Source organism: Tinamus guttatus, unplaced genomic scaffold (genome assembly GCF_059628265.1).
Source record: "Tinamus guttatus ecotype Peru unplaced genomic scaffold, ASM5962826v1 Tinamus_guttatus_pri_ptg000459l, whole genome shotgun sequence".
NCBI classification, from domain to species: Eukaryota; Metazoa; Chordata; class Aves; order Tinamiformes; family Tinamidae; genus Tinamus; species Tinamus guttatus.
Window position 1 is genome coordinate 5,719,549 of NW_028288993.1, and position 24,777 is coordinate 5,744,325.

Genomic DNA, 24,777 nt, shown 5'->3' on the forward strand with positions numbered 1-24,777 from the left:
ACGAGGAGAGGAGAGTTCAGCGCTGCAGGAGGCCCGCAGCTGCGCGGGGGTGCCGGCCCTCGCTCGGGGCCCCAGGAGAGGGTGGCGGCCGCAGCGAGCGTCCCGCGCGCCGCCTCCCCAAGGAGCCCCCTCCGCGCGACCCCGCGCTCAGAGTGGCACCCAGCACGCGCGGCCCCTCCCAGCCGTCCCGCACAGGCGCTCGCGGCCCTCCTCACCGCCGGGAGAGGCCGCCAGCCCGGCCCGCGCACACCCGCAGCCCACGGCCGCCTCTCGCTCCCCAACGGCCGCCGCCGTTAAGCGGCCCAGCCCCACCCCGGAGCGCCGTGGCTCCGCCCCCACGCTATTCCCGCCCACCATTGGCCGCGCCCCCCAGGGGCGGAGCCGTCCCGCCCTGCGGTTACCATGGCGACGCGCAGCGACCCGGATAGAGCCTTTTCCGGGTGGTTGGCCGCGGAGCACACCGGGAGTGGTAGTTCCTGTCGCTCCGGGCCCGCCCCTCCTCCCGGCTCCACGTTCCGCCACGCACCGTTCCCGGCCTCTTCCCGCTCCCTGACAGCCCCCGGCCCTCACAGCCCCGGGTGGGCGAAGGGATGGGGAAACTCTGCTCCTCCCCAACAATAACCCAGCACCTTGCAAGATTGAGGATTTTATTGTCCAAGGTGGCTTGCCCAGAGACAGCACCAGGAAAAGGAACAGCTCAAGGTTTGCAACAGGGCATTTGTCTGCCAGGGAGTGTGTATGATAAAGGGAAAAGAGAGAGCAGGGGGAGAGAGGGAGAAGGGGGAGAGAGAGGCAGAAGTGGGGAGAGATGGGGGAAAGGGAGACAGTGGGGAGAGACCAACGTGAAACAGAAAAGAGCAAACACTGTCACTGCTTACACAGCACAGGCAATGCCCAGGTACAACAGATGCCCATAGAACTCTTAAAGGCCAGACTTCTTCAACAGCTCTGCTGGCAAAGACAGCAGCTTTCGAAAGAAAATAAATACAAGGAAGAGCTTTTTGGTATTTTTCCTCTTTATAGCCACAATGAAACACCAACTGCTACAGAAAAATCCCTGACATTACCCTTGAAGACCGAGGTCTGCGTCCTCAGGAAGGCTGAAGTTATGGGTGTGATAAGGTCAGCATACAGTCCTGTAACCAGATGCAAGTTTCAGTAACAGTCCGTGGTTCTAACCAGACTTAAAGAGAAGAATAGCGACTTGGCCGAGGTAGAAGTAGATGAAGTGCTTTGTCTCATGGGTCACGTAGCTTCCAAAGTTCCTTCCCACGATGCAGTGCCAAGTGGGGTTGTATTTCCTGTCAAATTCCTATGGAAGAGAGGACACTAACAGTCAAGAACTCTTCCAAAATTACAGGAGATTGGCAGAAAACATGCCTTTTTTCCTGCAAATCCCAGCTCACCAGAACTGCAAAGAAAAGCTTAATACTAAACCCAGTAAAATGAACATCAAGCACTTCCTCAAACAGGGTTTCCCTGTGAGGAAAGCTCAAAAGAGGTGCCAAGTTTTCTTCCAGCCAAGGCCAGGTCAGCTGCCAGTCTCCTATTCACCTAGATAAAGAGATGGAGGAAGAAGATACTTAAACAGAAGAGTGAGTGAAAAGAGGAAGGATCAAGAACAGTACAGGACAAAGATGGGGAGAGAAACATTAGGGACCAGCCTGCAGAAAGACCAACTCGATTATCTAGCATCTCCAGAACTTGTTTCTCTAGAGCTACTTGCCCAGCAACATTTCCCCTGCTTGATTTTTTTTTTTGATGTGCAGAGGGATTTCATGGACATGATGTTTCAAACAGCCATCTACCTTCTTTATGTGAGCTGCGATGTCCTTCTCAATGTTGTACTTCTCGAGGGCCTGCGTGGCGCATTCCACAGCATCCTGCTGCATCTCCTCCGACATGTCCGCATTCTTGATGACAGCCTTTCGGTCACTCATGGTTGCCTGCATTCAGCAAAGACGACAAGACCTCTGAGTTGCAGGAGCACTGATCTGCACACGGGGATCCCTGTGTGCACTTGGATACTCAGCCATATCCCACTCTGTCTGACTGTGGGCCAGGAGCCTGTGCCTGGACATGCTACACTGCATCCCTAGTGGGGTGTTGGAGCCCTGCATAGCCCAGAACAGCGTTTTGGGGGTCCTTCAGATACAGCACCCATCCTAGGGGAGCTGCTGTTGCAGGCAGGAGAGCTCAGGGAGGGTCCCCGCACGCTGTCGCCTCGAGGAGCCCCCTGCAGCCGGGCGCAGCCGCCCAGCACAGCCCCAGGATGAGTCCGCACCGGCTCCAGCACTGAAACGTGAGGAGATCCCGGGCAGCCTCGAAGACGGCGCCGCCCCGGCAGTCGCGGACCCCGGCGTGGCCTTTGGGGAAGGGACCCCGCATGCAGGGGCCGCCGCCACGCTCAGGATCCCGCGCTCAGCAGCACCGGCCACGGCGGGGAGGGCCCCCGCTGCTCCAGCTCGGCCTTCCCGGGCCCCAGCACCTCTGAGGAGTCCCGCTCCCCGCGGCCGCCCCTCGCGGGACCCCGCTCCAACCCAAGCCCCCCCACGCTGCCGCCAGCCCCGGCCAAGCTCCCTCACCGCCCCCGGGGTGCTGCAGGACCAGCCCTGTGCGCAGCGAGGTGGAGCGGCGGGGCGGGGCGCGGGGGCGGGCTCGGCGTGGGCGGACGCGCAGCTCGCAGGCGCCTCTCGCTCCGCCGCCGCGTCGGTTTAACTGACCCGCGCGCGCCGCACCCGCCTCCGAACGCTCTCGGCCCCGCCCCCTGCGCGCGAGCGGCTCGCGATTGGTCAGCGCAGCCGCCCTGCCGAGCGCTCATTGGCTGCGTCGCGGCGTTCTGGTAGCATTTTGTCGCAGCGTTTTCTTGCAGCCCGGCATGCATCGCGCTGGCGCCGTCCCCTCTGTGACGGGAGCGGCACCGCCCGGGCGGGCGGCGTTGGCGGGAGCGGGTGGCCCCGGTGACCGCGGCCCGTAGCACTGCGGGGCAGGCTGCTCTCGGGCCCCTAAGGTCGCCTGGACGCAGCGTGTCGGGAGCGTCTTTGCAGCCGCGCTCCCGCGCAGCGTGAGAGAGGCTCTCCGGGTTCTTCAGCTATGCGACACCCAGTAGATGTAGGTCTGAAGCGTTACGGGGTGTCCTGGCGCAGAAAACATAATAAAAAAGAGAACGGTGCGGTTTTATCTCCTTTTGTGGATGTAGTGTGAGGCAGGCGCAGATGGATGTGCTCAAAACAGACTGTCACTGGAGGGTTTCAGGTTAGAGGTTAACAGCTCTACAGATCCAAGTGAAAACTTAAGACAGCAAAAGAGCATCAAATACTTCAATTATTGAGACTCTGGAGAGGTTTCCTGACAGCGAGAGGACTTGAGAGATTTGCACGCCTCACTTGTGCTTACGGCAGTCACCGAATGCCTCAGGTCTGGATTTGCATTAGATTTTCTGAGGGCAGATAGGGGCGGTTGCTTCCTCTGTGGTGCAACAATATATTCAACAAACCCAGCATTCGTTGTCCCTGAGATGCTTCACCTAAGTGCACCTAACTGCACCTGACCTTCAAAGTGCAGTCCCAAGTCCGACGAGAGCGGAGATCCAGAGCGGCAGGAACCCCCCGGGGCCCCTTCCCGTCCCCTCGTTCCGCTGCCGCCCGCGCCCCCCTCCTGGCGCGGCCCGGGGGTGTGGGGGCGTGGCCTTCCGGAGCCCCGCCCCTCCGCCCGGCTCCGCGGCTCTGATTGGCGGCGGGGTAAAGGTGATACCTTTGCAAGATGGCGGCCCTGGCGCGCCCGTGGTGGGCGCTGCTTGGCGGGCGGGGGGGCGTCCTGAGCGCGCTCGCCCGTCCCGCGCGCGGCCTGGCCGCCAACAGGGAGACGCACTTCGGATTCCAGACCGTTTCGGAGGAGGAGAAGGGGGAGAAAGGTGCGCGCCCGCGCCTAGCGTCGGAGCCGTGCGGCGCCCCGGGGGAGGGGACGCTGCGCCGGCGCCCCGCGGAGCCGACTGGGTGCGTTTGGGGCCCTGTTGGGGTTGAACAGCGCCAGGCCCGTTTGATGGGCCTGATTCTTTCTCCTGGGCTCCGGGAAGACTAAGAGAAGAGTTTGCTTTTCTCCAAGGAGGCGTTTGTCAAGTAGCAGTGGGCTTTTGGAGGGATCTCTGTCAGTGCCACACGGTGGCAGACCTGCCCAAGGCGAGAAGGAGCGGGTTCTGCTTCCCCAAATTGCACCTCATCTTCGTGTCCTTTCTTCGTAGTTTACCAGGTGTTTGAAAGCGTGGCCCAGAAATACGACATAATGAACGACTCGATGAGTCTAGGCATTCACCGACTGTGGAAGGATGTTCTCCTGCATAAAATGAACCCTTCCCCAGGAACCCTGCTTCTTGATGTTGCTGGAGGGACAGGTAAATGATTTTGCTGAGTTTCGCATGACCACGATGCTATGGTCATGTGGAGCAGCGCTTCTCAAATTATAAAACACATAGTATATATCTGTTAATAATAAAAACTAATTTATTAGTATTGATTTAATTTTGAGCTTGTTTGACAAGTAAAGAAAGTGTTGTCTTTTAGTAGTTAAATAGGATACCTTTAGTTAGGAACACTATTTTGATCCATTGAACCTGCTCAGACTTCTTAGCAGGTTATTTAACACATTTGGCCTCAGTTCTTCTCTTTTTAAAGCAATTTTAAAAATCTCTGATTTTCACAGGAAAAAGTTGAGAGAAGGCTCTGAAGCTATTGTAGTACTAGCCCTAATACGCTATGGGCAAATTTATTTCTATTTGTAGGAAGTGGTAGACTGTTTACTTTTGATAGGACACCTTCAAGATATGTATTTTTAAGCCAAGCTTAATATTCAAAGCCCTAGATTCATGTTCCTTGGAGTCTTAATACTTACAATTTCAGAAAGCTTACCAAAATTTATATCTTTTCTTTAAAATTAATGCAGGTGACATTGCCTTTCGATTTATTAACTATGTTAATTCCGTGCGAGAGCGCCAGCTACGACGGAAGCTCAAGAACCATCAGAATTTATCGTGGCAAGAAATTGCTGACAGTTACCAGGAAGAGGCAGTTAAGCCTTTTGGGGATTCCCAAGTGGTGGTCTGCGACATTAACAAGGAAATGTTAAAAGTTGGGAGACAGAAAGCACAGCGTCTTGGCTACTCTGAAGGTAAGTCGTGCACTGTTTCGGTAGCATCTGTGATGGAAGTAGCTGACATTTGATAGTCATTGGGTAATCACTTCAACATTACAGTAAAAATGATGTAGCAGTGCCATATACCAAAGCTGTAAGCGTGCTTTTTGTCAAGGTAAAATTTTCCAATAAGCATGAGAGAAATATGCTGTTCTTGAGCCTTCAGGAATGCAGGCATGGAAGTGGATGTGAGGTCTGATGTCCGCTGTCCTTCCAAATAGGATAAATAGCCAAAACTTACTCTTTATGTCTGTACAAACTCACCTGACTTTAAGGCAGATAATAGATGAGAGCTTAGCCATGGAATGATTAATCTAAAGGTGTTTTAATGGGTATGTTGAGAATGAAAGCAGTAAATTAGAAATGCAAGAACTAGTCTATTGTGAACCTGTAAGACTTTCCACAGTTAGAGAATGTGTTGTTAATACTCGGAGAAACTGAATTATATTAAATGTTAGTTTGCAGGTCAATGGATTAATTCAGTGATATCTAGAATTTGTTGGGGACCACGCCAATCCTGATTGAAAAGCCTGATTTTAAGAAGTAAGACATAGAGAAAGAAGTCCTGCTTGAGGCACAGTGTTTGTATGATAGTCATTTTTCTTCTTTTTTTTTGTTTATAGATATTTTGAAAATATTTGGGGATTATAAAGTATAGCGGGAGTTTGCTTGGGTCCCAGCATCAGGAATGCTCTGGGCAGCCTGTATCAGTCATAGGCACAAGACCTTGTGTGTCCTTTCCCTGCACCCTGCTCCTACAGCCCAACTGGGCTCCAGTTGCAGCTGGGGAATTGTCCAACATTCGCTGCCTGTTGCTCGTTCCTGGCACGAGGTGCATTTGGAAAAGGTGAATTCTTGCAAGTAAGGTCTCCAAGCAGCTATAAGTGATGTCCCTGCCTCTAGATACTGTGGGCTAAAGGACACACCATGCAGCTCAGTAGCATGGAGGGGCTGAGGGTTAGGCTGCTGGCACAGGTTCTTTCAGCTGCTCCTGCTTTCTGCTGCCAGGCCACCTCAGGCCATTGCCTGCTTCTCTCTCTGCTTTAGGCACAACAGTCTAGTTGGGAAGGCCCTGGTTTGCATTGTGCTCCTTGGAGCAGCTTGCAACCCTGCCCAGAGCTCTTGTGCACCAGGATTTGGGAACATCTCAGATGTAACTTAGAATGTGAAATAAAGCTTGATACTATCTCACAGCTATTTAGTTTTAAGCAAAGTAAAATAAAATTTATGTAATTTAATTGGCTTCACTTTTGGGATGTTTTTCTGATTTATACTTAGATTTGACAAGTCTTAAGGGCTTTGCATGCCCAAAAGAAACAGGCCTGTTGTCTGGTCACGGGCTGAGCATTCTTGCAGCAGGAACAGTGCCCCAGGCCACCTTTTGAGGCACTGACAGTCCCTTTAACTTAGCCACATACAGAACTGCTGGGCAGTGATACATACGGTGGTGTTCTGAGAGTCATATCTCCTATCACTCAAAGCCTTTCCTTGTTTCTCAGTTCTTATGTGTCTTCTCAAGCTTTCTGGTGTAAAATAGTACTAATACCTTGCTGCTTTAATAATATTGTGTGCCTCTTTTCTTGCAATACTGTCCTCAACTGTGAGCATATTTTTGTAAAAGTGAAATTCTAATGTGTTCTGGCAACAACTGTGGTTTTCTGTTTTGTTTTGCTCTTCTTTGTTCCCCTTTACAACACTACCCTTTGAAATGCATTTTTTTAAGTTCATTTTGTTTTGCATTTCAGTCAACAAAGCAGTGACGCTAAGATCTGTTAATTCTAAAATGGGCAGTTCTTTTTTGGTACAACTCACCAGGACATCTGCGCTCTGTGAGAGCGCACAGCCCTGATCTCTTGGGGCTTGAGGAGCGACACAGCTGCACAGGATTGCATGGTGATAAATCCTAATGGAGGGATTATGGCTCTTCATTTTAGTTAGTCAGCAGAAGTGATCTAGTGAAGTGTTCTACGTATTTTGACTGTCACTGCATAGTGAGATATTAACAAATCACTATAATTATTCTAGTTGCTCTCTGGGTAGAGAGTGTCTTTTTGGAACTTTATACCTTAAATACTTAAAAGGCAGCCAGTATCTGTTGCTCTCCACTACAGTGCAAGACTAAGCTGAAATCTCTTTCCTGCAGTCCAAGGCAGCATGAATACAACATGCCTACATCTGCAACAGAATATTTTGGCTGATGTGCATTTTTTTTTCTTTATTTAAAGGACAACTGTTATACAGAGTCTTAAAGGTTTGTGGGTAGAAACTAAGGTGTGTTCTCCACAGCCAAAAAGCAGGACTGCAGTATTAGTTTTATATTTCACTTATTAATAATAATTCCATTTTGGAATAGAGAGATTCTAGCCTTTCTGAAGGATTTTGGGTTCTAAAAAGTCTTTTAGATAGCTTCATGTCCTTGTGTTTTTATTACAGGTTTGTCCTGGGTGGTTGGGAATGCTGAAGAGCTGCCCTTTGGTGATGAGAAGTTTGATGTTTACACAATTGCCTTTGGAATCCGAAATGTAACTCATATTGATTTGGTAAGCTGCTGTAGGGTATCCAAGGCATGAGGGTTTTACATTTCCCATGAGTTATTTATTTATTTATTCTAAGTGAGGAAGCAAAGGAGAAACTCCTTTGCATAAGGGAATATCTTTTGTACTCCTGAAACATCTAAATAAGTAGTATGTAGTCTGCAGCTTGCTTGAGTAAAAAATGCAATTAAATGCCCCACCTTTGCCATAATAAAAAAGAAGTTAGATTTACACTAGTTGTGTCCAGTCTTTCCAGCTTGGCAAACTACATAATTTCCTCCCAAGGCAAAAGAACTGCATACTTCAGTTAGTATCCACCTCCTGCCAGATCAACACATGCTTTGTGCAGTCAGTCTGCAGGTCTCAAAGCTCCTGCTACCATTCAGCCCACTTCTGCTCAGTGTCTTTATGCTAGTTTGTAGAGGAGATTGCCATGAAGAATTCGTACAGTTTTAATTTGGATAGGTAGTACCTTTGTTCTACCCAGTAGCTGCCCTTCCAGAACGACTAGATGTCTTTCATGTTAGCTCACCAGTCTAGCTAGACTGGGTTGTATGTGTCCTGGAGGAGTGTCTTCCCACCTTGTCAGTGCTCTTTGGTTGAGGGTGCAGCGTTTGGACGGTCTGGGTCTGTGCATCTTTGAACTCCTGTTAATGTGGAGTGGGTTCTGGGATGCTTTGCCTGTATTTGTCCTAAATATGAGCTCTTGTACCCCTGCATGGAAATCGGAGAGGGCAGCCTGGTAGCATGGCTCCCTGTGGGCCTCATGCAGAACACACCTCCAAGTCTCTGATCCTTTTCCAGAGTTCCAGCCACATATGTGCGTGCTTGGGTTTTACCCTTGGGAACATGACATTTGAAGCTAAACAGATGTACAGCTTGCAAAGATTCTTAAATATAGCTCTGCTGTCCTCTAAAGTAAAAAAATATATATAGTTGCAAATCCATTTTTTCTTGTCTTAGAATAGCCAAAGATGATTCTCCTTCTCCCTCCCCCTTATTTTGCACATTACACCTCCAAAACCCAGAGATATTCTTTCTATAATCTGCTTGTGTATCTTGTAGTCGAACAAAATCTTGCCTTTTGACTAAAATAGCGCATGTTGCTCTTGTTCTTCAGTTTCAGTTTCTTCTGAGTCACCTCCTTTTCAGGTTTGGTTTGTACTTAAAATAGGTGAGCTGGCAAACATTCATCAACTGGGAAAAGAGAGGAAAATTGTATCCCTGGCCTCATAACGTCAAAGCCTGATGTAAATGTATTTATGTAAATTTATGTAACAAAGTTGGACTGATGATGCTTCTCCACAAGTAAATATTGGAGACTGCCTCTGAAATTCTCTGTATTTTCTCTCCTCCCCTTAATTCATCACTGAGTTGCCTTCTTATGACGTGATTAATAGAAACAGATGCTGCTTTACAAGCTGAGTTCGAGTCTGCTTTGTCTCAGGCACTTCAGGAGGCTTATCGAGTGCTGAAACCAGGAGGGAGATTTCTCTGCCTGGAATTTAGTCAAGTCAACAACCCTCTCCTTTCCAGGTAGGAACATGATGACTCTGTGTCAAGTGACAAGACTGTGTTCACATGCACTGAACCAGGACAAGCTTCAAAATCACCTTAGTGTGCACTTTTAAATCAAATTCAGACTCCATAGCATTGTGGCACAGAGATCAACTTGCACTGTAGATGTTTGTTTTTAAACTTGCTTGTATTAATACGTGCTCAATGTGTATCTGGGCAGGCTCTACGATCTATACAGTTTCCAGATTATTCCGGTTCTGGGTGAGGTTATTGCTGGTGACTGGAAGTCCTACCAGTATCTTGTGGAGAGCATCCGGCGTTTCCCCCCTCAGGTAAGACAGCACTTTTCTGGAATCGCATATACACAAGACAGTCTACACACAATTTTGCAGGCAGCTGGCTTACAGTCCTTCCAAGCTGCTGTAATTCTGTTCTGAAACCTTTACTTTTCAGGAGGAGTTCAAGGCAATGATAGAAGATGCAGGGTTTTTAAAAGTGGATTATCAGAATTTGACATCAGGCATTGTTGCTATTCACTCAGGTTTCAAACTGTGAGCCTGCTTTTGAGCAAAGCACAGGAACTCTTATTTATTTATTTTTTCCTGAGGAGTCTAAAAGACGAGCAATTTTAGCTCCATCAAGATAGAAGAAGATATTGGGAGGACTTTTTTTTTGATTGAAGAAATGATTTTATTTAGCTCAGAACCTGGACTTTGGGCTGAAGAACTTAGGCAAAAGATTCTTGCTCAGCAATCACATTCAGAAGGGCAGCTGCTTTTTCATCCCACCTCTCTCCAGTCTGGGAATGAAGTGACTTCCATGGCCAGTTTCTTATACTGGCATTTCCCTTCACGAGTGGTACAAGAGACACTGCTAAAACTGAGCAAAGTTAATGAATGTAGCAACTTCACTTACCGGTTGTGGATACAAAAATATATTCCAAATAGTCTTCAAACAAGAATGCTTCCTTTTCTTTTACTGAACTTCTAAGGGGGGTTTCATAGCAGTGCAAAGTAACTTGGATTTATTAAATTTTTATTGATCTCAGTGTCTTTGTCATGCTGGCCTTAAGGGACTTTCGTGTTTCCTTTACTTCTTTCCTAGGGAAAGGGAAGATTCGTGAAATAAAACAGTTCTGAACTATTCTATCCCCCTTAACTTAGTATTTTAACCCTTTGAACAGAAGGGAAGCTTTTCTGAAGAATGACAGCAAATTATATTTTGATGTGATATATGTTTTTCTCCTATAAAGGGGAGCTGTAACTCAGACAATGGTGGAGGTATATTCTCTACTTACATATACCATGCGTTTCTTTCTGTTCTTAAACTTGTTCAAGGCCTGATGTATCTGTCATAGGATACAAGGGTAGGCAAAATACCTTCAACTTCATCCCTTATCAAACGCTGAGACAAAAAGAAAACAAAGCTAGAATTTACACAGCTATCTAGGCTATAGTGCCCGTAAAAGGATGTTCTGAAAGTCTGGAGGAGAGGGAAAGATTATTTATTTATTTAGGGTAGTTGTTAATAATCCCATTCCTTAGAGATCTAAGAGCAGCTGCCTTCCAGTGCAAGTTCTGGAGTTCAGCTGCAGTGTACAGGAAGAGATGTGTACTGAAATGCTTTATCAATACTGGGAAAGCTGAGGGGAAAGTCTCCTGTTCTTCTTACAGGTCCTGACTGAGCACTTACATATTTAGGTTGGGACTTGGATGCCATGAATTTGAGGGAGAGAAATGGAGGTATGTTCCTCCTATGTTTGCAACCGAGAAGTGTGGTGAAAGCCCTAATAGGGCAGAAAAGTAGATGCTTATACAAAAAAAATTCTTAAAGACTGCATTGCTCCAACATTTTTATTAGCAAAGAAGCTCTTTTTTAAAAGAAAATAAATACAAGGAAGACCTTTTCACCTTTTTTTAAGCCACAATGAAAACGCCAACTGCTACAGAAAAAAATCCCTGACTCTTTAACAACACAACAAAAGACCTGAAGATCAAGGTCTGCTTCCTCAGGAAGGCTGAAGGTAGCAGGCTGGAATTAGTGTGCAGTCCAGATGCAAGCTGCAGTAACAGTCTGTGGTTCTAACCAGACTTAAAGAGAAGAATAGCGACTTGGCCGAGGTAGAAGTAGATGAAGTGCTTTGTCTCATGGGTCACGTAGCTTCCGAAGTTCCTCCCCACGATGCAGTGCCAAGTGGGGTTGTATTTCTTGTCAAACTCCTGCAGAAGACAGCAATTTAGTATTACTGCATGCAAGTGTTGCCTGAAGATTTTCTGGCTGATGTGACTGACGTCACTTAACAAGTTATCACTTTTTGAAAAGGACAATTAAGCCATATATGCTCTTAAGCACAAAGACTGGCTTACTCTACCTCACCTAATGCTTAAGTCAACAACAAAAGCAACAACAAAAAAGAAAAAATAACTCCTTACTGAAGTGCTCTGTGGCATAAAACCCTACCTATGATTAAGGAAGGTCACTTTTCTTCAAAAGTTAGAACATAATGAGCTCAAACTCTTTAAGTAAAAGCTTCAGAGCAGGTTCTAGCTTTGAAGAAGCCTTCCAAATAAAGCCTAAACAAATAAAGCCTTTACTTTGGCTTTACTAGCTGTGTGCAGCAAGCATGTTGAAAGCACTTCATGAAAAAATTTTCTGCCATATCCTTCAGAGCAGATAACAAGACCATGTTCTCCTGTCACCCTCAGGAGTCTGCTGCGAGTTTCACATAAACCCCTGTGTACAAGTTGTGTGAGCAGAGCCGAACCGCTGGTTACATGTTGTAGTACAGAACAGCCCTCAAAGGAGGACCCTTGAACAGTAGCACTTGCAGCCTCTCGCACATGTTCTGCAGGGTCTCCCAGCCAAACCCGCCAAGTATCTGCAGCTCCCCAGAACTTCTCAGCCTCCACGCAGCAGCCAGACAGTCAAATAGGCTCCAGGCTGGGAGCCATCTGTTCTGCACCAGCACAGACAGGACTTGCAATGTGTGGGAAGAAACCTCCCCACACAGACTTATTTCTGTATCCCAGGAACTGCAGAGCAGCACCTCCCTAAAAGAGGCAATTATCGTTCAGTTATCCTTAAGACAGAATTCAAAACATTTAAGTCAAGAACTACACAGAAAAGGTCTTCTCTCAAGGAAAGCTGTGCCGTGTAATGGTATAGAGGAAGAGACTTAGAAGAAATAGAAGATAGAGAAGGGGCAAGTGGAAGAAAAGTGCATGTCAGAGATGTGGAAAGGAACATAAGAACCAGCCTGCAGGAAGACCAACTTGATTATCTAGCATCTCCAGAACTTGTTTCTCTAGAGCTATTTTCCCAGCAACATTTCCCCTGCTTGATTTCTTTTTTATTGACGAACAGAGGCATTTCATAGGGCGGGGGAAAGGGAAAGTTACAGCCATCTACCTTCTTTATGTGAGCTGCGATGTCCTTCTCGATGTTGTACTTCTCGAGGGCCTGCGTGGCGCACTCCACCGAGTCCTGCTGCATCTCCTCCGACATGTCCGCGTTCTTGATCACGGCCTTTCGGTCACTCATGGCTACCTGCGGGAGCAAAGAGGGGACCTCAGGATGCGGAGCCGCGCTGGACGCACCCACCCCTGCGCTCCTGCTGCGCGGCAGGGCTCGGGGCAGCCGCCCGGGACAAGCCCGCTCCAGCGCCGAACGGCCACCCAGGCCCCGCACTCCCTTGTCGGCCTCCCGCGCCCCTCACCGTCCCCCAGGCGCTGCGCACTGAGAGCGCCGCTCCCGCTCCTGCCTACGAGCATCCCCGGGCCCGCCCCTCCTCACTCCCTCCGCCAACCACTGGTCATCGCCGCCCCCACTCCGAGCGCTCATTGGTCGCTTCCCGGGGCCCTCACAGCGTTTTGCTCCGGCGTTTTCTTGCAGCCCGGCATGCATTGCGCTGGTGCCGTCACCATAGTGACGTGATGTGGCGGGCAGCGGCCTTGGGACATCATCCACGTCTGCAGCTCTCCGGAGTTCCCACATGGTGCCCATGGACCTTACGGACCGGGATGCTCTATGGGATTATCAGTGCTCTGCTCTGCTGGTTTCGCGCTCCCTGGGCCGCTTGCTGCTTCAGCTCTCAGTAACGGTTTAAAAATTGCCGTGGAGTTTTCCACAAGTCGGATCTGTGAGTAACAAAACTCTGCATCTTGTCTTACAGCAGGTAGTGCAGGGTGGCTTGGAAGAGGTTTTAAAGTATTGGTCGATGTGTGTGGAATTTCCCTGTGGAAATAAAAAGCCCAAGAGTAGTCATCCACTGCACTTTACATGCAAATATTTTTATATTAGTAACCTACTTACCTGCTCTGTCACTCATAGCATAACTGCAGGCAGCCTTTGTCTTTTGCAAGCTCTGAGGCAACCTCTGTACAACATACTCCCCCTCAAAAAAAAAAAAAAAAAAAAAGGCATCACTGCAGACTATCTCTGAAACAGCTTCTGCCCTTATCTCCCAGGTTTTAGCATTACAAGTCAAAGAGATGCAACTCTCAGCTTTATCTTGTATTGCACCTGCAGTAGTGTGGGTTAGGGACAGCTTTGAAAGTTCTGACATTAAAGCAACTACCTAGTTTAACGCAGATGAATGAAAGGTCAGGTGAAACCCTGTGTACAAGTAACTTGAAAAAGTTCTGTGACAGTCTTGGGGCCACAGTGAATTAGCAGGCCTGGGTGTAATATCTGCAGCAGAAGCAGAGATCGTGAGACAGTTTTGCGTTGACAAAAACGAGTCGTTTAGCAATCTTCCCAGCACTCCCAATTAATCTTAGAAACACCCGTGAACCTCCAAGGAGGTGGCTGTGTTTGATAGCTGCAGGCAAATCACAGTGCATTTATTAAAATCGGATTAGCTGAACGAACAGATTTTATGATGACTGCAAGAAATGTCAGTGTGGATGAGATACAAGGTTTTAAAGAGGAACATCAAAGCCTTACTTGTTGATCAAGAACATACGAGTATAATTCTCCTCAGGACAGAGCTGCGGGGAAGGGCAGAACAAATACAGGAGATGATAGCAGGGATAGAGGAGATGCTGGAGAGGATTAGATCCTTCCTAGGTGTATCATAAGATTCATAAGGGGACCATAAACCCTTTGCACCAGTGCTCGCCTTTTGTGCTGAGTGAATACTGTACAGCTATGTCTAATGCATCATTTTTTCAGCATTTATTATTATTTATCAAAGATAAAATAATCTTTGTTGGTAATAAAACAAGTTTTTTTTTTAATCCCCAAATGAAGATTTTATTTGTAAAGCTGACATCTATATATGCTAGGGCATCTAAGCAAATGTCACATGTAGCTGTGATATTGGGAACTGTCAGCAGGCAGAAGGGAAGCTATCCCTGCAGTCTCCAGGGTAACTGCACACACTTACGTAATCTCAGAATCTGACTTTTTTAACAAATAACATCTTTTTTTCTTTTGTTAGAACTCCTAATCACTGGGGGAAGATGAGCTATGTCACAAATACACATTATTTGCCTTGCTGTGGATAGGATCAATTTGCAAGTAGGGTTTTTTCCCCTTGCTAAAATGAGCATGTATGCCTTTGAGCATGCACAAGGGTCACATTGTTGATTTTATGATGCAGTTCCTTAGCTATATCTGTTTGTTTGCCTGGGTTTCCAAGTCACAGACTAGCAGAGCACAGTAAAGATCACATTTTTCAAGTTGCTTGCTTGCATGTTAGATATACACCAAGGTGGCCTGGAGCCTCATGTAGAGCCCTGCCCCAAGCAGCCTATCTGGCCTTTCCCAAGATTTAGTTTGGGGTTTACAGGTGTCTGAGTCAGCACTGTAATTCAGTGGCAAAGTTGCATCAAAACCCTTCATTAAGGAAATGTGTTTTTTTAATTAATTTAGTGTGGTCCAACCTGTGGGGAAGAAGTGTTAAGGGGATGCCAGCAGCAGCAGCTCGCTCGTGCTCTGGCAACGTGGGATTATTTTTGAGCAAATTGCTGGCCTGACCGTTGTTTACATAGTTCCCTGATGACACCCTGGGCTAGCAGCTCCCAAGGCAGTGCAGCGCAAAGTCAAATTCCTCTTGCTTTGTGGGTAAATATCACTACCGCTGTTCTCTCTGATGGTTAAAGAACAGATAGAAGCAAGGGGGGATTTCTCACACTGGGAATGCTCTGCTAGCGTGTTTGTCACAGGGTGTGCTTGCTGACTTGCAGTCTTCCCTCACTGTGCTTTATACATGAATCCTACGTGTCCATTAAGAAAGGCTTGTATATTTGTAAAAGTTTGTAAAATTTTGAAAAGTCTGAGATTTCAACAGTAATATTGTATTATAACTTCACAGGTTTGGATTGGTGGGATTAAATACAGAGTCTGATTCAATACCCTTCAAAGAGGCCCTGTGTTGTAGGCTCATCTCATTGGCAAATAACAGGAAAGGCAGCTGAAGCCCTTTTCACTCATCCCAGGTTTTCCATGAAACAAGTGGTGCAAAAGGGCTTACAAGGGAGCTTTTCAAAGCAGCTTGTGCACACAGAGCATTATGAGCAAGCCACTAATGGCTTGACCCAGCACTGTTACTACTGAAACTCTTCAAGCGTTTATTTTCAGTGCTTTTCAAATGAGGCTATTTCTAATGTACTTGGTGACCTTCTGAGATGTTAACCTCTAATTTGCATTACCTGCTGTTTGCAGAGATGTGGAAGAACAGTTATGGGAGAAACGGTTAGGATTATGGCCTTGCTTGGGACTTCCTCTGTCAGGCAGCTGGTGGGACTAGAAGGACGGCACATTTGACGCTGCTGAAGTTTATTATGCACAAGTATGGAAAGATGGGAGTATCTGCAGTGGCTGTATACAGAATGGCAGCGATGACCTTTCTTTATAAAGACATAGAACACATACAGTGTTCTGTAAAGTGGATGACATCAAGCTCCAAGCTCACGAGGTGAGTTTCTGCCCTGCAGGGCACAGAGTGTGCATGTCCTGTCATGGAGGAGCCCTGCTCGCAAGAGCCATAAAAGCAGAATCTCGGGAGTGGTAATTGGTAGTATCCCATTACATTAAGAGAAGGATCTATTCCCACATTTCTAAAGAAAATTCCATTGTGACTCTTGATTGCTTCCAGTGCATGAAGTTATTATTAGAATAAATAATTTTGATTTTTCAAATATATGTTTGGAGGGGGCATGGACCAGGAAGAAAACTCTATTTGTCACAGAGGTTTACTGTGCTTTTTATAGCCTGGAAGCAGGAGGTCTGGACAGCTCCTGCTGTGGCTTGTGTATTCTCTTTCCAGCAGGTCTCTGGTTTCTCTAAATGGATCTTGGCTCCCTCCTTGTGCCTCCAGCTGATGGAGATTCCGTGACCCAACTTCAGGATTGTCAGCCAGGATGAGACAGTGACTGTTGCATTGTGTACTGTAGTGGTGCTTCCCATTTTCCCAACACGGAACCTCTTCCTGTGGTGCTCTCTCCGCTTCTGAGCTGGTAAGCCATGCGATTTGTTCCTTTTTTGTTCTGTGTTTTTCTTGGAGTTGTGCTGCTGCTTTGCATCCATTTTCTTACTGTGGTTGAGCTTTCCCTATCAAACATCCTGCCTGGGAGCTGATTGCTGAGGATGCCTGCTTGGGAGTTTCCTTACAGAACTGGAGCTACCACTGGCATGTAATGGTTGCTGAGAGTTTGGCCTCTCCTTAGTATCACGGATGGTTCTAGTTTTTTGTAGATACTTTTCATCAGCGGTTAAAGGCCTAATGGGTAGATTCCAGCCCTTAGACCTCTGGCTAGGCTGACATCATTTCCATTTTTGTTAGAGCAGTATCAAAAGAAAGTTCCCATTTTCCTATCTGGTAGTTGCTCAGGTAGGTGATTGCTGACAAGATACTTCTCAGTATTACTTGGCAAATGTTTTGTAAAGTCCCTCTCTGTAGACATTTACGACCAGAATGTGAACAGAGCAACTGCCAACTTTATAGCAATCTCAGGCTGGATATTTATGCCCTAGGCATAGGTTGGTCGTTCCTCATTTGTGCTGGCAGAGAGCTGCTGGTAAGGATATAATGCAAATATTTGGGTTTTATTCTTTGTTTGTCAAGAAAACAAAAGAGTGTTTGAAGTTTTATTTTAATTGTCACGCTTAACGTTTTATTTAAAAGATTTTAAGCCATTCAGCATGTTAAAGATTAACATGGACACACTTTAATAAATAAAAGCCCAAAGGATACCTGCCTAGATTTCATGCTGCCTTTCAGCTTCATAAACACTGAACATATTTCGATAGCAAGATATTTTGCAGAAGGAAAGCACAAAATTTACTGGTCCAAGTAGTGTTCTTTTGATCAAAATATTCACCATGGTATTTCAGTTATGGCTGCATAAACCTTTATTTTCCAAAATAAAATATTGAAAATGACATTTTGGCTCTTGGCTTTCATTAAGATTGCTGCTCAAAAGTCTCTCTCTCTTCTAACTTTGGTAAAGGGATGTTACCTGATAGGAAACAAGAAAAAATAACCGTGTGAGACCAGCTGTAAGTTACCTTCTGGGCAGTACAGCCTAACAGTTTGTAACTTGCATGCCCTCAACAAGTAAGCTTTGTGTGACTTCTGTAAATTATCTTTTTGAATAGGTCAACCTGTTTGCTATCTTTAGACTAAGAAAAACTTCTGTTTTCCTTTTGGACAAATAGAATTAAGTCTATCTTCACAGACAGCCACAGGTATTATTTTCTTATTTTAGTACATCCTTATTACTGCCAAATATTTCTGAGAATGAACTCAACCTGAGCAATGTATCCTGCCATAGTTAATTCAAGCAAAATTAAGATTTTTTTTTTGTAATAAACAAAGCAGTACCTGGTGGGGCTACAAAATATTCCTCTATTTTCTCTCTGGCATTTTTCAGCAGCTCTTTTGTGCAGTTGCCTTCGGTAACATCATCTTCTCTAAGATACAGACACCTGAAGAACAGAGAGTAGTGGCCTTTCTTTAAACTATGCCTACAGAGCATAGAGATGTAAAGGCTGGCATGGAGGTTGCACGCAAGCAATATGGATTTGTTTTTTACATCTCAGCTACCATCTCATGTTTCTATTCAATAAGCTCCTGACATGTTAAGAAGTTCTTGAGGCCCACTGGCAAATGAGAAATCAGTTCCAGCCCTGTTCCTGTTTAAAGCTTACTCTGTCGAGCCTTGAAGGCACCTAAACAGTCACTACAACTACACTGAAACCTTAAAAAACGCCCTAAGCCCCTCGACTTGGTGGTAGCTTTAACTTGGAGCTGCTCACACCAAGACGAGGGTGTCTGAAGACTTTGCGTGTAAGATTGCTGGCAGCACAACTTGATGACAAGCAGAGCTAACCAAGCCCTGTGCAACGTGTGGAGGGTCCCCAAAGTTGTTTCCAGCGCCAAGCTAGCAGTAGGGCAAGTACTTGGAGTGCCACTGACAAGTTTGGGCAATAGTGTGTGCAGCTCCTTTGCGATGAACAGTCCCATTCCGTATGCTATGGAATCGGAGTGCATCCTTGCCACGCTAACACAGTAAGCTTGCGAGCGCTAGTCTGATGTCTTTCTTCCATGTGTTGCCTCAGTAAAGCCCGTCTATAAGCAAAGGGGACAAATGTTTCTGGAAGTCAGTTTTTTGAAGCAAATGGTTACACGTAGGCCAGTGCCAGTGGTTCCTTACCTGTCCTCGAGCACGGAGTCCATGGGTTCTACTCCCTCCGTGTCCACCTCGTGCAGCCGCTCGGCGAAACGCACGGCCTCCCGCAGCCGCTGCACGCCCTCCGCATCGCGGAAGTCAACCAGCGCCAGGCGCTCCAGGTGTTCCAGCACGGCTGCCGGGACCTGCTCCTGCGGGAGGGACACGCACCTTGCAGGGATGCTGCGGGGACGTGGGGGTGGGAAATGGACCAAGATGAGCACGGGCTGGGACCGTCACAAAGTCCTCGGCCGTGCAACGGGTTTCTACATCTGCCTTTGCTGTGTTAGAGGGTGAATTTTTATCATTTATTTAGGAAATAGGCAGGTCTGGCTTTCGTTTATTGCTTCCTGGAGGGGAAAACGATTCCCATGGGACCCGTCCTTCCTCCCTCTCCTCCTCCTCTCTCCCCTCCCCGGCCCCGCGGCGCCTCCCCGGCAGTGTGAGCCTCGCGGGCCGCCGTACCTGCGGGGGCCGCCGCGCGTCGTGCGCCGCGCGCAGCCCCGTGCGCAGCCCCGCGCGCAGCCCCGTGCGCAGTGCGCGCACCCCCCACATCGCCGCCGGAAGCGGCCGCGGCCCGGCCCGGCCCGGCGCCTCCCGTCCCGCCGCGGCGGCGCTTCCGGCGCGCGCGGGAAGCGCGTCACGGCGCGGCCGCCGCCATGAACAGCGTGGGCGAGGCCTGCACGGAGCTGAAGCGCGAGTACGACCAGTGCTTCAACCGCTGGTTCGCCGAGAGCTTCCTCAAGGGCGAGCGCGCCGCGGACCCCTGCGGGCAGCTCTTCCGCCGCTACCAGCTCTGCGTGCAGGTGCGCGCCGCCGCTCCGCACCCTCCTCCCGCCGCGCAAAGCCGTCCCTAGCCGCTCGTGGGTCAGGCTCGGGGCTAAAACCCGCGCGCTTTCCCTCATAAAGGTGTCTCGCTCTCTTCTCCTCCTCCACAGAAAGCGATCAAGGAGAAGGACATCCCCATCGAGGGCCTGGAGTTCATGGGCCCCAGCAAAGGCAAAGCGGAGAGCTCCTCCTGACGCAGCACGGGGACACTCACGGGGCCCTCAGGGGGACAGCCGGACACGACGGCAAAGGGGCCTCGCCTGGGCTGCCCTCTCTGGGTATCTGCTTAGGAAGCAGGTGCTCCCCGCTGCGCACAGGGAAAAGAACGAACGAAAGGGGGGAGAAAAAAAAAAAAGAAAAAAAAAAAAGAAAGGATCGTATGGTGATTGCTGCTTCCTTTGCAATTAATGTTGTTGGTGGTTCAGCCTCTAACTGCGGGAAAACTCTTTTTAACTAACTTCCTATGGGAATGTGCTCTGGGATGGGAGAACACTGATGAGGATGGGATGAGTTGATCCATAGCTGATTGTCTCTTGCTCATTCATATAATGCTTGAAATTGTTTAAAAAGCATACAAATGCAATTGGGTTACTTTGTCTCACCTCTGTGCTGCTGAATTTTGGAGAAAGGAGTGTGACACAATCTGGAATGCTGAGGGGCTCTTCTGTAGTTTTGTGTCAGTGCGAGAGGTATTACAAAAGTACTTAATGCTGGTCATGCAATAACTTTTCTAAAATAAATATAACTGGCCTGTATTTTGTTCTGGTCAAAGTTGTCCAGCAGAGCCTCTAAGGGAGGCAGAGGGAGCCTGCAAAAGAAGCTGAGTGAGGAGGGTCTTCCCCAGCCTTTTCTACAGCACTGAAACAATCCGCAACTTGAATTCTCTCTTTGGTGTTGTCTCTCTCCGCAGTGAAACAGGGCAGAGCTGGCTGTGGTCCTTCGTGCTCTTCCACAAAGCCCTGCACTGGCCGCAATCATCAGATTTTTGCTCGAGGCAGGTGGAAGCGATACTGAACGAGGGCAGCGTTGGCTTGAAGCCTGGGTGGCTCCTGGGGCAACCTCATTACTCAAAAAGCTGCTCCTGACCCATGTGTATTCCTGAGCTATTGAGAACTAAGGTTATTACCTCTTTGTTCTCATGTGCTGGCTTGTAAACTGCAGAAACACAGGTGAAGTTGTTTTGTAGTGACAGGGACTGCTGAGAGGGCGAGATGGGTGGTGAACTCATGGGTGTCCCAGCTGAATGTGGTCTTCGTGCATTAACTCCTTTGTGCAGCCTGATGATGACACTGGCTTGGGGGGCAGTTCCTAAAGTGGTGGTCTGAAATCCTCTTCCTTTGAATGGCAGTAGAAGGGCTAAGGGGGCTTCTCCCAGGAGAGAACAGAGGGTTCCTGGTGATGGGTATTTCCTCATGTGATTATGAAAACATCATTAGGAAATACCTTTTTCTTCTCTCCACATCTTTTTTTTTTTTTTTTTTTTTTTTTCAAATGGTTCTGTCCCAAGATATTCAATGGCAGAGCTTTGTCCTTGCAGAAACTAGGAAAAGGGTGTTTTTTGGAAGAGGTCTTTGGAAGAGGTGTGGGCTCCTCCATGGACTCTCAGAGCCTTGTGGCCAGGTGATTGCCACTGAACCTCAAACAGAGGTGGGCTAAAATTGCCCCCTCTTAGCACATCAATACAGGTGAAAGAGAAAAAAAAAATCTAGGGTAAGGATAAAAGAGAGAGATCAGCTTTTTAATTCTCTTGGAGGGGAGGAAAAGAAGAAGAAAAAAAGAGCTTTACCCAGCTTCTTAAGGACTACCTGTAGTAGTAGAAGTGTAGTTCAATGGTTCACAGCTTTTGCTTTAAAACAAACCAAAAATCGCCCAGAAAAATGTTTCAGTTGTGGTTCTCAAATACAGTGCTTGGCCTGTCTGCGCCGCGTGTCCTAAGTCATGACTGCAGTGGCCTAGAGCTCAGGAACTGCCACACGTTGGGGCCTTTGTTCCCCGGCTCAGCCGTGATGGCCTAAACAGAGCAGCTCAAGTGCAGTCTGCTCCGTGGTGCAGTTCAACCACGCTCCCCTCTCGGGTGCATTAGTCAGGTTGCTCAGGACGCAGAACAGTGATTGAATGTAGAGCTTAACAGCTTGTTCTGTAACACTCAAAATTGGCTGTGTCACTGAGGTATAAATAAAAGTAGTTTTCTCTAGACAAGCCCTGGGAAATATTCTAGGAGAACATTCTATTAAATATTCTTCATTATTCTATATTCTAAGCAGTGTGTTGGGGACTATCAAGTGTGAAACTCCCCTTTTTAAAGAAACAACACATGCACTTCATTTTACTATAATCATTTCCATATAGGAATAAATTTAGTGTTACTTGGCATTTTTGTACAGTTAAACCACGGCTTTAGGAAGAGCAGAGCTGTAACTTACCTGCACTGCTTGTAGTTTACTAGCTGAAGATCACAGAATCATAGAATGCTTAAGGTTGGAAGGGACCTCTAAAGCTCATCTAGTCCAACCCTCCAGCACACCCAGGGTCACCTAGAGCACGTGGCACAGGATTAATATTGTGAAATGCACAAAGCTCAGTTACACACCTTGACTGCTGCCACCTCCTGTTTCAGGACAACCTGGGTAAGACATTAATACTGTTGACAGTGTTAATAATATTTGTTTATTGCAATAGCTGATTACACGTGTGCTTCAGTATACACTGAATTTTAATCCAGAATACTACCCTAAAGCTGATAACGTGAGCTGTGTGTTGGATGATCAGACCACATAGCAGGCGTTATTCACTTCCATATTTAGGATGAACACGTCACTAATGTCAGCGTTACCAGGTACAGCAGCAACTGTGACTGACAGGGAGTCACTCAAACCCCTCCGTTACTGCACGCTGCCTCGGGGGAAGTCTCACCCTTTGAAGTAGAATAAACTCATACAGATTCTTAGACTAACAAAAACAAAGGCAGATTCTGATTAAGTTAGAAGTTTTTATTTGAAGGACCTCTACACAAGTACATGACAGGTCGTAAAACTATCCAATGTGATAGTAGAAGGAAAACAGATTTTCTTAAATGATGGTTCCCAGAGAACACTCTGCTCCAAATGCAGGAAGAGCCACAGTCTGGGCTGTGGTCAAGGGCTTAGTTTTCATCTTCGTAACCAGTTGGGAGAGCATTAACACGCGGATTGTGGAAAAGAGTTTTGTTCCCATCGCCCCAGGGAAAAGGCTGTTGAAAGAAGAAAGAAAATAAGAATGGCAGCTCATGGATCTGCTCAGATCTCCAGATCTGCTACAGCTCAAGAAATTAATTCTTGCAACAGGAAACAGACTTGGACATGAGACAGCTGGGGAGGCCCCTGAATTAAGCAAGCTAATAACTGCTCTCCAGGTTGTACAGCATGAGAGGCAGAAAACGGTCTCTGTTAGCTAGAGATAACGGTTCAGTATGCAGCAAGATCAGTGCCTGGATATCAGAGATCAATAGAGTCAGGCTTCTTGTTTTGAGAATCTGGGATAGGCTCTACTAGCTTTTACACCTTTATTAAGTAAAGCATCTCTGTGCCTGAAGCATTTTCAGCGACACACGAGCAGAAAATGGTGGAAGTAAAAGGCTAGTTTGGATCTGCACAGGCAAAGGGTTATCCAGCTCAGCTGGGAGAGCCCCCATTGCCATCTCGGAGCGGGATGCCGGTTCTACTGAGGTTGCAGCGCCCCGCGCCGCACACGTACCTTGGTTCTGAGGCGCAGGTGCGCGTACGGGATGAACTCGGGCCGCTCGTGCTCGTGCTTCCCTTTCAGGTAGCAGTTGAGCATGCACACGCCCACGCCGGGAAGGGCCACCACGAAGGTCAGGAGTCTCCACAGCCGCGCTGCAGGCAGGGACACACGGCGTTACCGGCACGCGCCGGCGGCAGCTTCCCCGGGGCTGCCCCCCAGCCCCCGCGGCCGCCGCAGAGGGCGTCCCCTCCAAGGGCATCAGTGCCTCGGCCCGCGCCCCCCGCCGCGACGGGCACCGCGTTACCTCCGCCGCCCTCGTGGGCCGCGGCCGACATGTGGCGGCGCGGCGAGAAGCGCGGGGCGGAGCCGAGCAGCCGCCGCGGGAGCCCCCCGAGCGCCGCCATCGCCTCGGCCTCCGCGGCGCCCAGCGGAACCGGAAGGCGGGGGGCGAAAGAGGCGTCGCCGCGCGTGCGCAGCAGCCCTCCCGCCTGACCTTGAGCGGCGGAGCGGGGCGGCGCTGCTGCGCAGGCGCCGCGCCGGGGCGGGCGGGTGGGCGGGGACTGCTAGTCCCGTGACGTCACGGAGGGCGGGGCTCGGGCCGCGGCCGCGTTGGCCGCGCGGGGCGGAGCGCGGGGGTCACGCGAGGGGCGTCACGCGAGGGGCGTCGTGGAGCCCCGCGGGCCCTGGGGACGTTCTGAGCCCCCCGCGTCCTACGAGCGCGGGGGGACCCTGCGGGCTTCCGTGCGCTCCCAGTTACCAGCGTCTTTCGAGGGACTCAAAGCTGGGCGCAGTGTTCTGTATGTGGTGTCCGATGAGTGCTGACTAGAGAGGGATCATCATTCCCTCTGAGCTCCTGGCTGTGCTCCTGCTCATGCAGCCCCAGATGCTTTTGGCCCCTTTGGCTGCCGGGGAATGCTGCTGGATCGTATTTTGTGTCTTGTCCGCCAAGACCCTCAGGTCTCAGCATAATTGCTGGAGATGGAGGGTGGGAGCCAGTTCCCCACACACAAACTACTGATGACATCTGGGAGACATTCTCGGACATGTGCCAGTGTCTACTTGCTCTCTTGGAGGAGCTCTGGGACCCACATCCTTCTAGAGCATCAGGTAGGGGCCAGGTAGGGAGTTTTTTTGACCTCCTGAAATGATCCTCAATGACTATTGCTACTACTAGAGCACCCGTCACTGTCAGGCTGAGGAACAAGCAGATCACTACAGTGCAATTCATTGCACATCCTTGATATAATGACATAAAAGAAGAGGTTGTCAGAGACATGTCAGATGCCTCAGATATCCAGAAAAAAAGCACATGTTTC

The 24,777-nt window shown here is 48.5% G+C and overlaps 6 protein-coding genes across 7 annotated transcripts; 2 read left to right on the forward strand and 4 right to left on the reverse strand.

Annotated features, from left to right (window-relative positions):
* Positions 1 to 998: 998 nt before the first annotated feature.
* Positions 999 to 2,737, reverse strand: LOC104581122 (dynein light chain 1, cytoplasmic). 2 transcript variants are annotated; one of them, XM_088532423.1, is made up of 3 exons: positions 2,586 to 2,737; positions 1,809 to 1,946; positions 999 to 1,312 (listed from the first exon to the last, which is right to left on the reverse strand). In XM_088532423.1, the coding sequence occupies exons 2-3, from the start codon at positions 1,938 to 1,940 to the stop codon at positions 1,175 to 1,177; spliced, it is 270 nt and encodes an 89-aa protein (XP_088388549.1). In that variant the 5' UTR covers positions 1,941 to 1,946; positions 2,586 to 2,737; the 3' UTR covers positions 999 to 1,174. The 2 variants fall into 2 exon arrangements, with proteins under 2 accessions (XP_088388549.1, XP_010226988.2); XM_010228686.2 differs by lacking the exon at positions 2,586 to 2,737 and having other exon boundaries at positions 1,809 to 1,952.
* A 1,025-nt stretch (positions 2,738 to 3,762) lies between these two features.
* On the forward strand, positions 3,763 to 10,008 carry COQ5 (coenzyme Q5, methyltransferase). Its single transcript, XM_010228701.2, has 7 exons — positions 3,763 to 3,913; positions 4,241 to 4,390; positions 4,939 to 5,163; positions 7,621 to 7,727; positions 9,169 to 9,257; positions 9,460 to 9,571; positions 9,693 to 10,008. Exons 1-7 carry the CDS (start codon positions 3,763 to 3,765, stop codon positions 9,792 to 9,794), a joined length of 936 nt encoding a protein of 311 aa, XP_010227003.2. The 3' UTR covers positions 9,795 to 10,008.
* A 1,070-nt stretch (positions 10,009 to 11,078) lies between these two features.
* Positions 11,079 to 12,983, reverse strand: LOC104581121 (dynein light chain 1, cytoplasmic). The gene is made up of 3 exons (XM_010228685.2): positions 12,955 to 12,983; positions 12,648 to 12,785; positions 11,079 to 11,458 (listed from the first exon to the last, which is right to left on the reverse strand). The coding sequence occupies exons 2-3, from the start codon at positions 12,777 to 12,779 to the stop codon at positions 11,321 to 11,323; spliced, it is 270 nt and encodes an 89-aa protein (XP_010226987.1). The 5' UTR covers positions 12,780 to 12,785; positions 12,955 to 12,983; the 3' UTR covers positions 11,079 to 11,320.
* A 4,643-nt stretch (positions 12,984 to 17,626) lies between these two features.
* On the reverse strand, positions 17,627 to 19,468 carry GATC (glutamyl-tRNA amidotransferase subunit C). Its single transcript, XM_088532270.1, has 4 exons — positions 19,379 to 19,468; positions 18,899 to 19,065; positions 18,067 to 18,170; positions 17,627 to 17,701 (listed from the first exon to the last, which is right to left on the reverse strand). Exons 1-4 carry the CDS (start codon positions 19,466 to 19,468, stop codon positions 17,646 to 17,648), a joined length of 417 nt encoding a protein of 138 aa, XP_088388396.1. The 3' UTR covers positions 17,627 to 17,645.
* TRIAP1 (TP53 regulated inhibitor of apoptosis 1) lies at positions 19,465 to 19,937 on the forward strand. Its single transcript, XM_088532226.1, has 2 exons — positions 19,465 to 19,719; positions 19,852 to 19,937. Exons 1-2 carry the CDS (start codon positions 19,573 to 19,575, stop codon positions 19,933 to 19,935), a joined length of 231 nt encoding a protein of 76 aa, XP_088388352.1. The 5' UTR covers positions 19,465 to 19,572; the 3' UTR covers positions 19,936 to 19,937.
* A 2,779-nt stretch (positions 19,938 to 22,716) lies between these two features.
* COX6A1 (cytochrome c oxidase subunit 6A1) lies at positions 22,717 to 23,905 on the reverse strand. The gene is made up of 3 exons (XM_088532228.1): positions 23,766 to 23,905; positions 23,474 to 23,613; positions 22,717 to 22,970 (listed from the first exon to the last, which is right to left on the reverse strand). Exons 1-3 carry the CDS (start codon positions 23,863 to 23,865, stop codon positions 22,884 to 22,886), a joined length of 327 nt encoding a protein of 108 aa, XP_088388354.1. The 5' UTR covers positions 23,866 to 23,905; the 3' UTR covers positions 22,717 to 22,883.
* Positions 23,906 to 24,777: the final 872 nt, after the last annotated feature.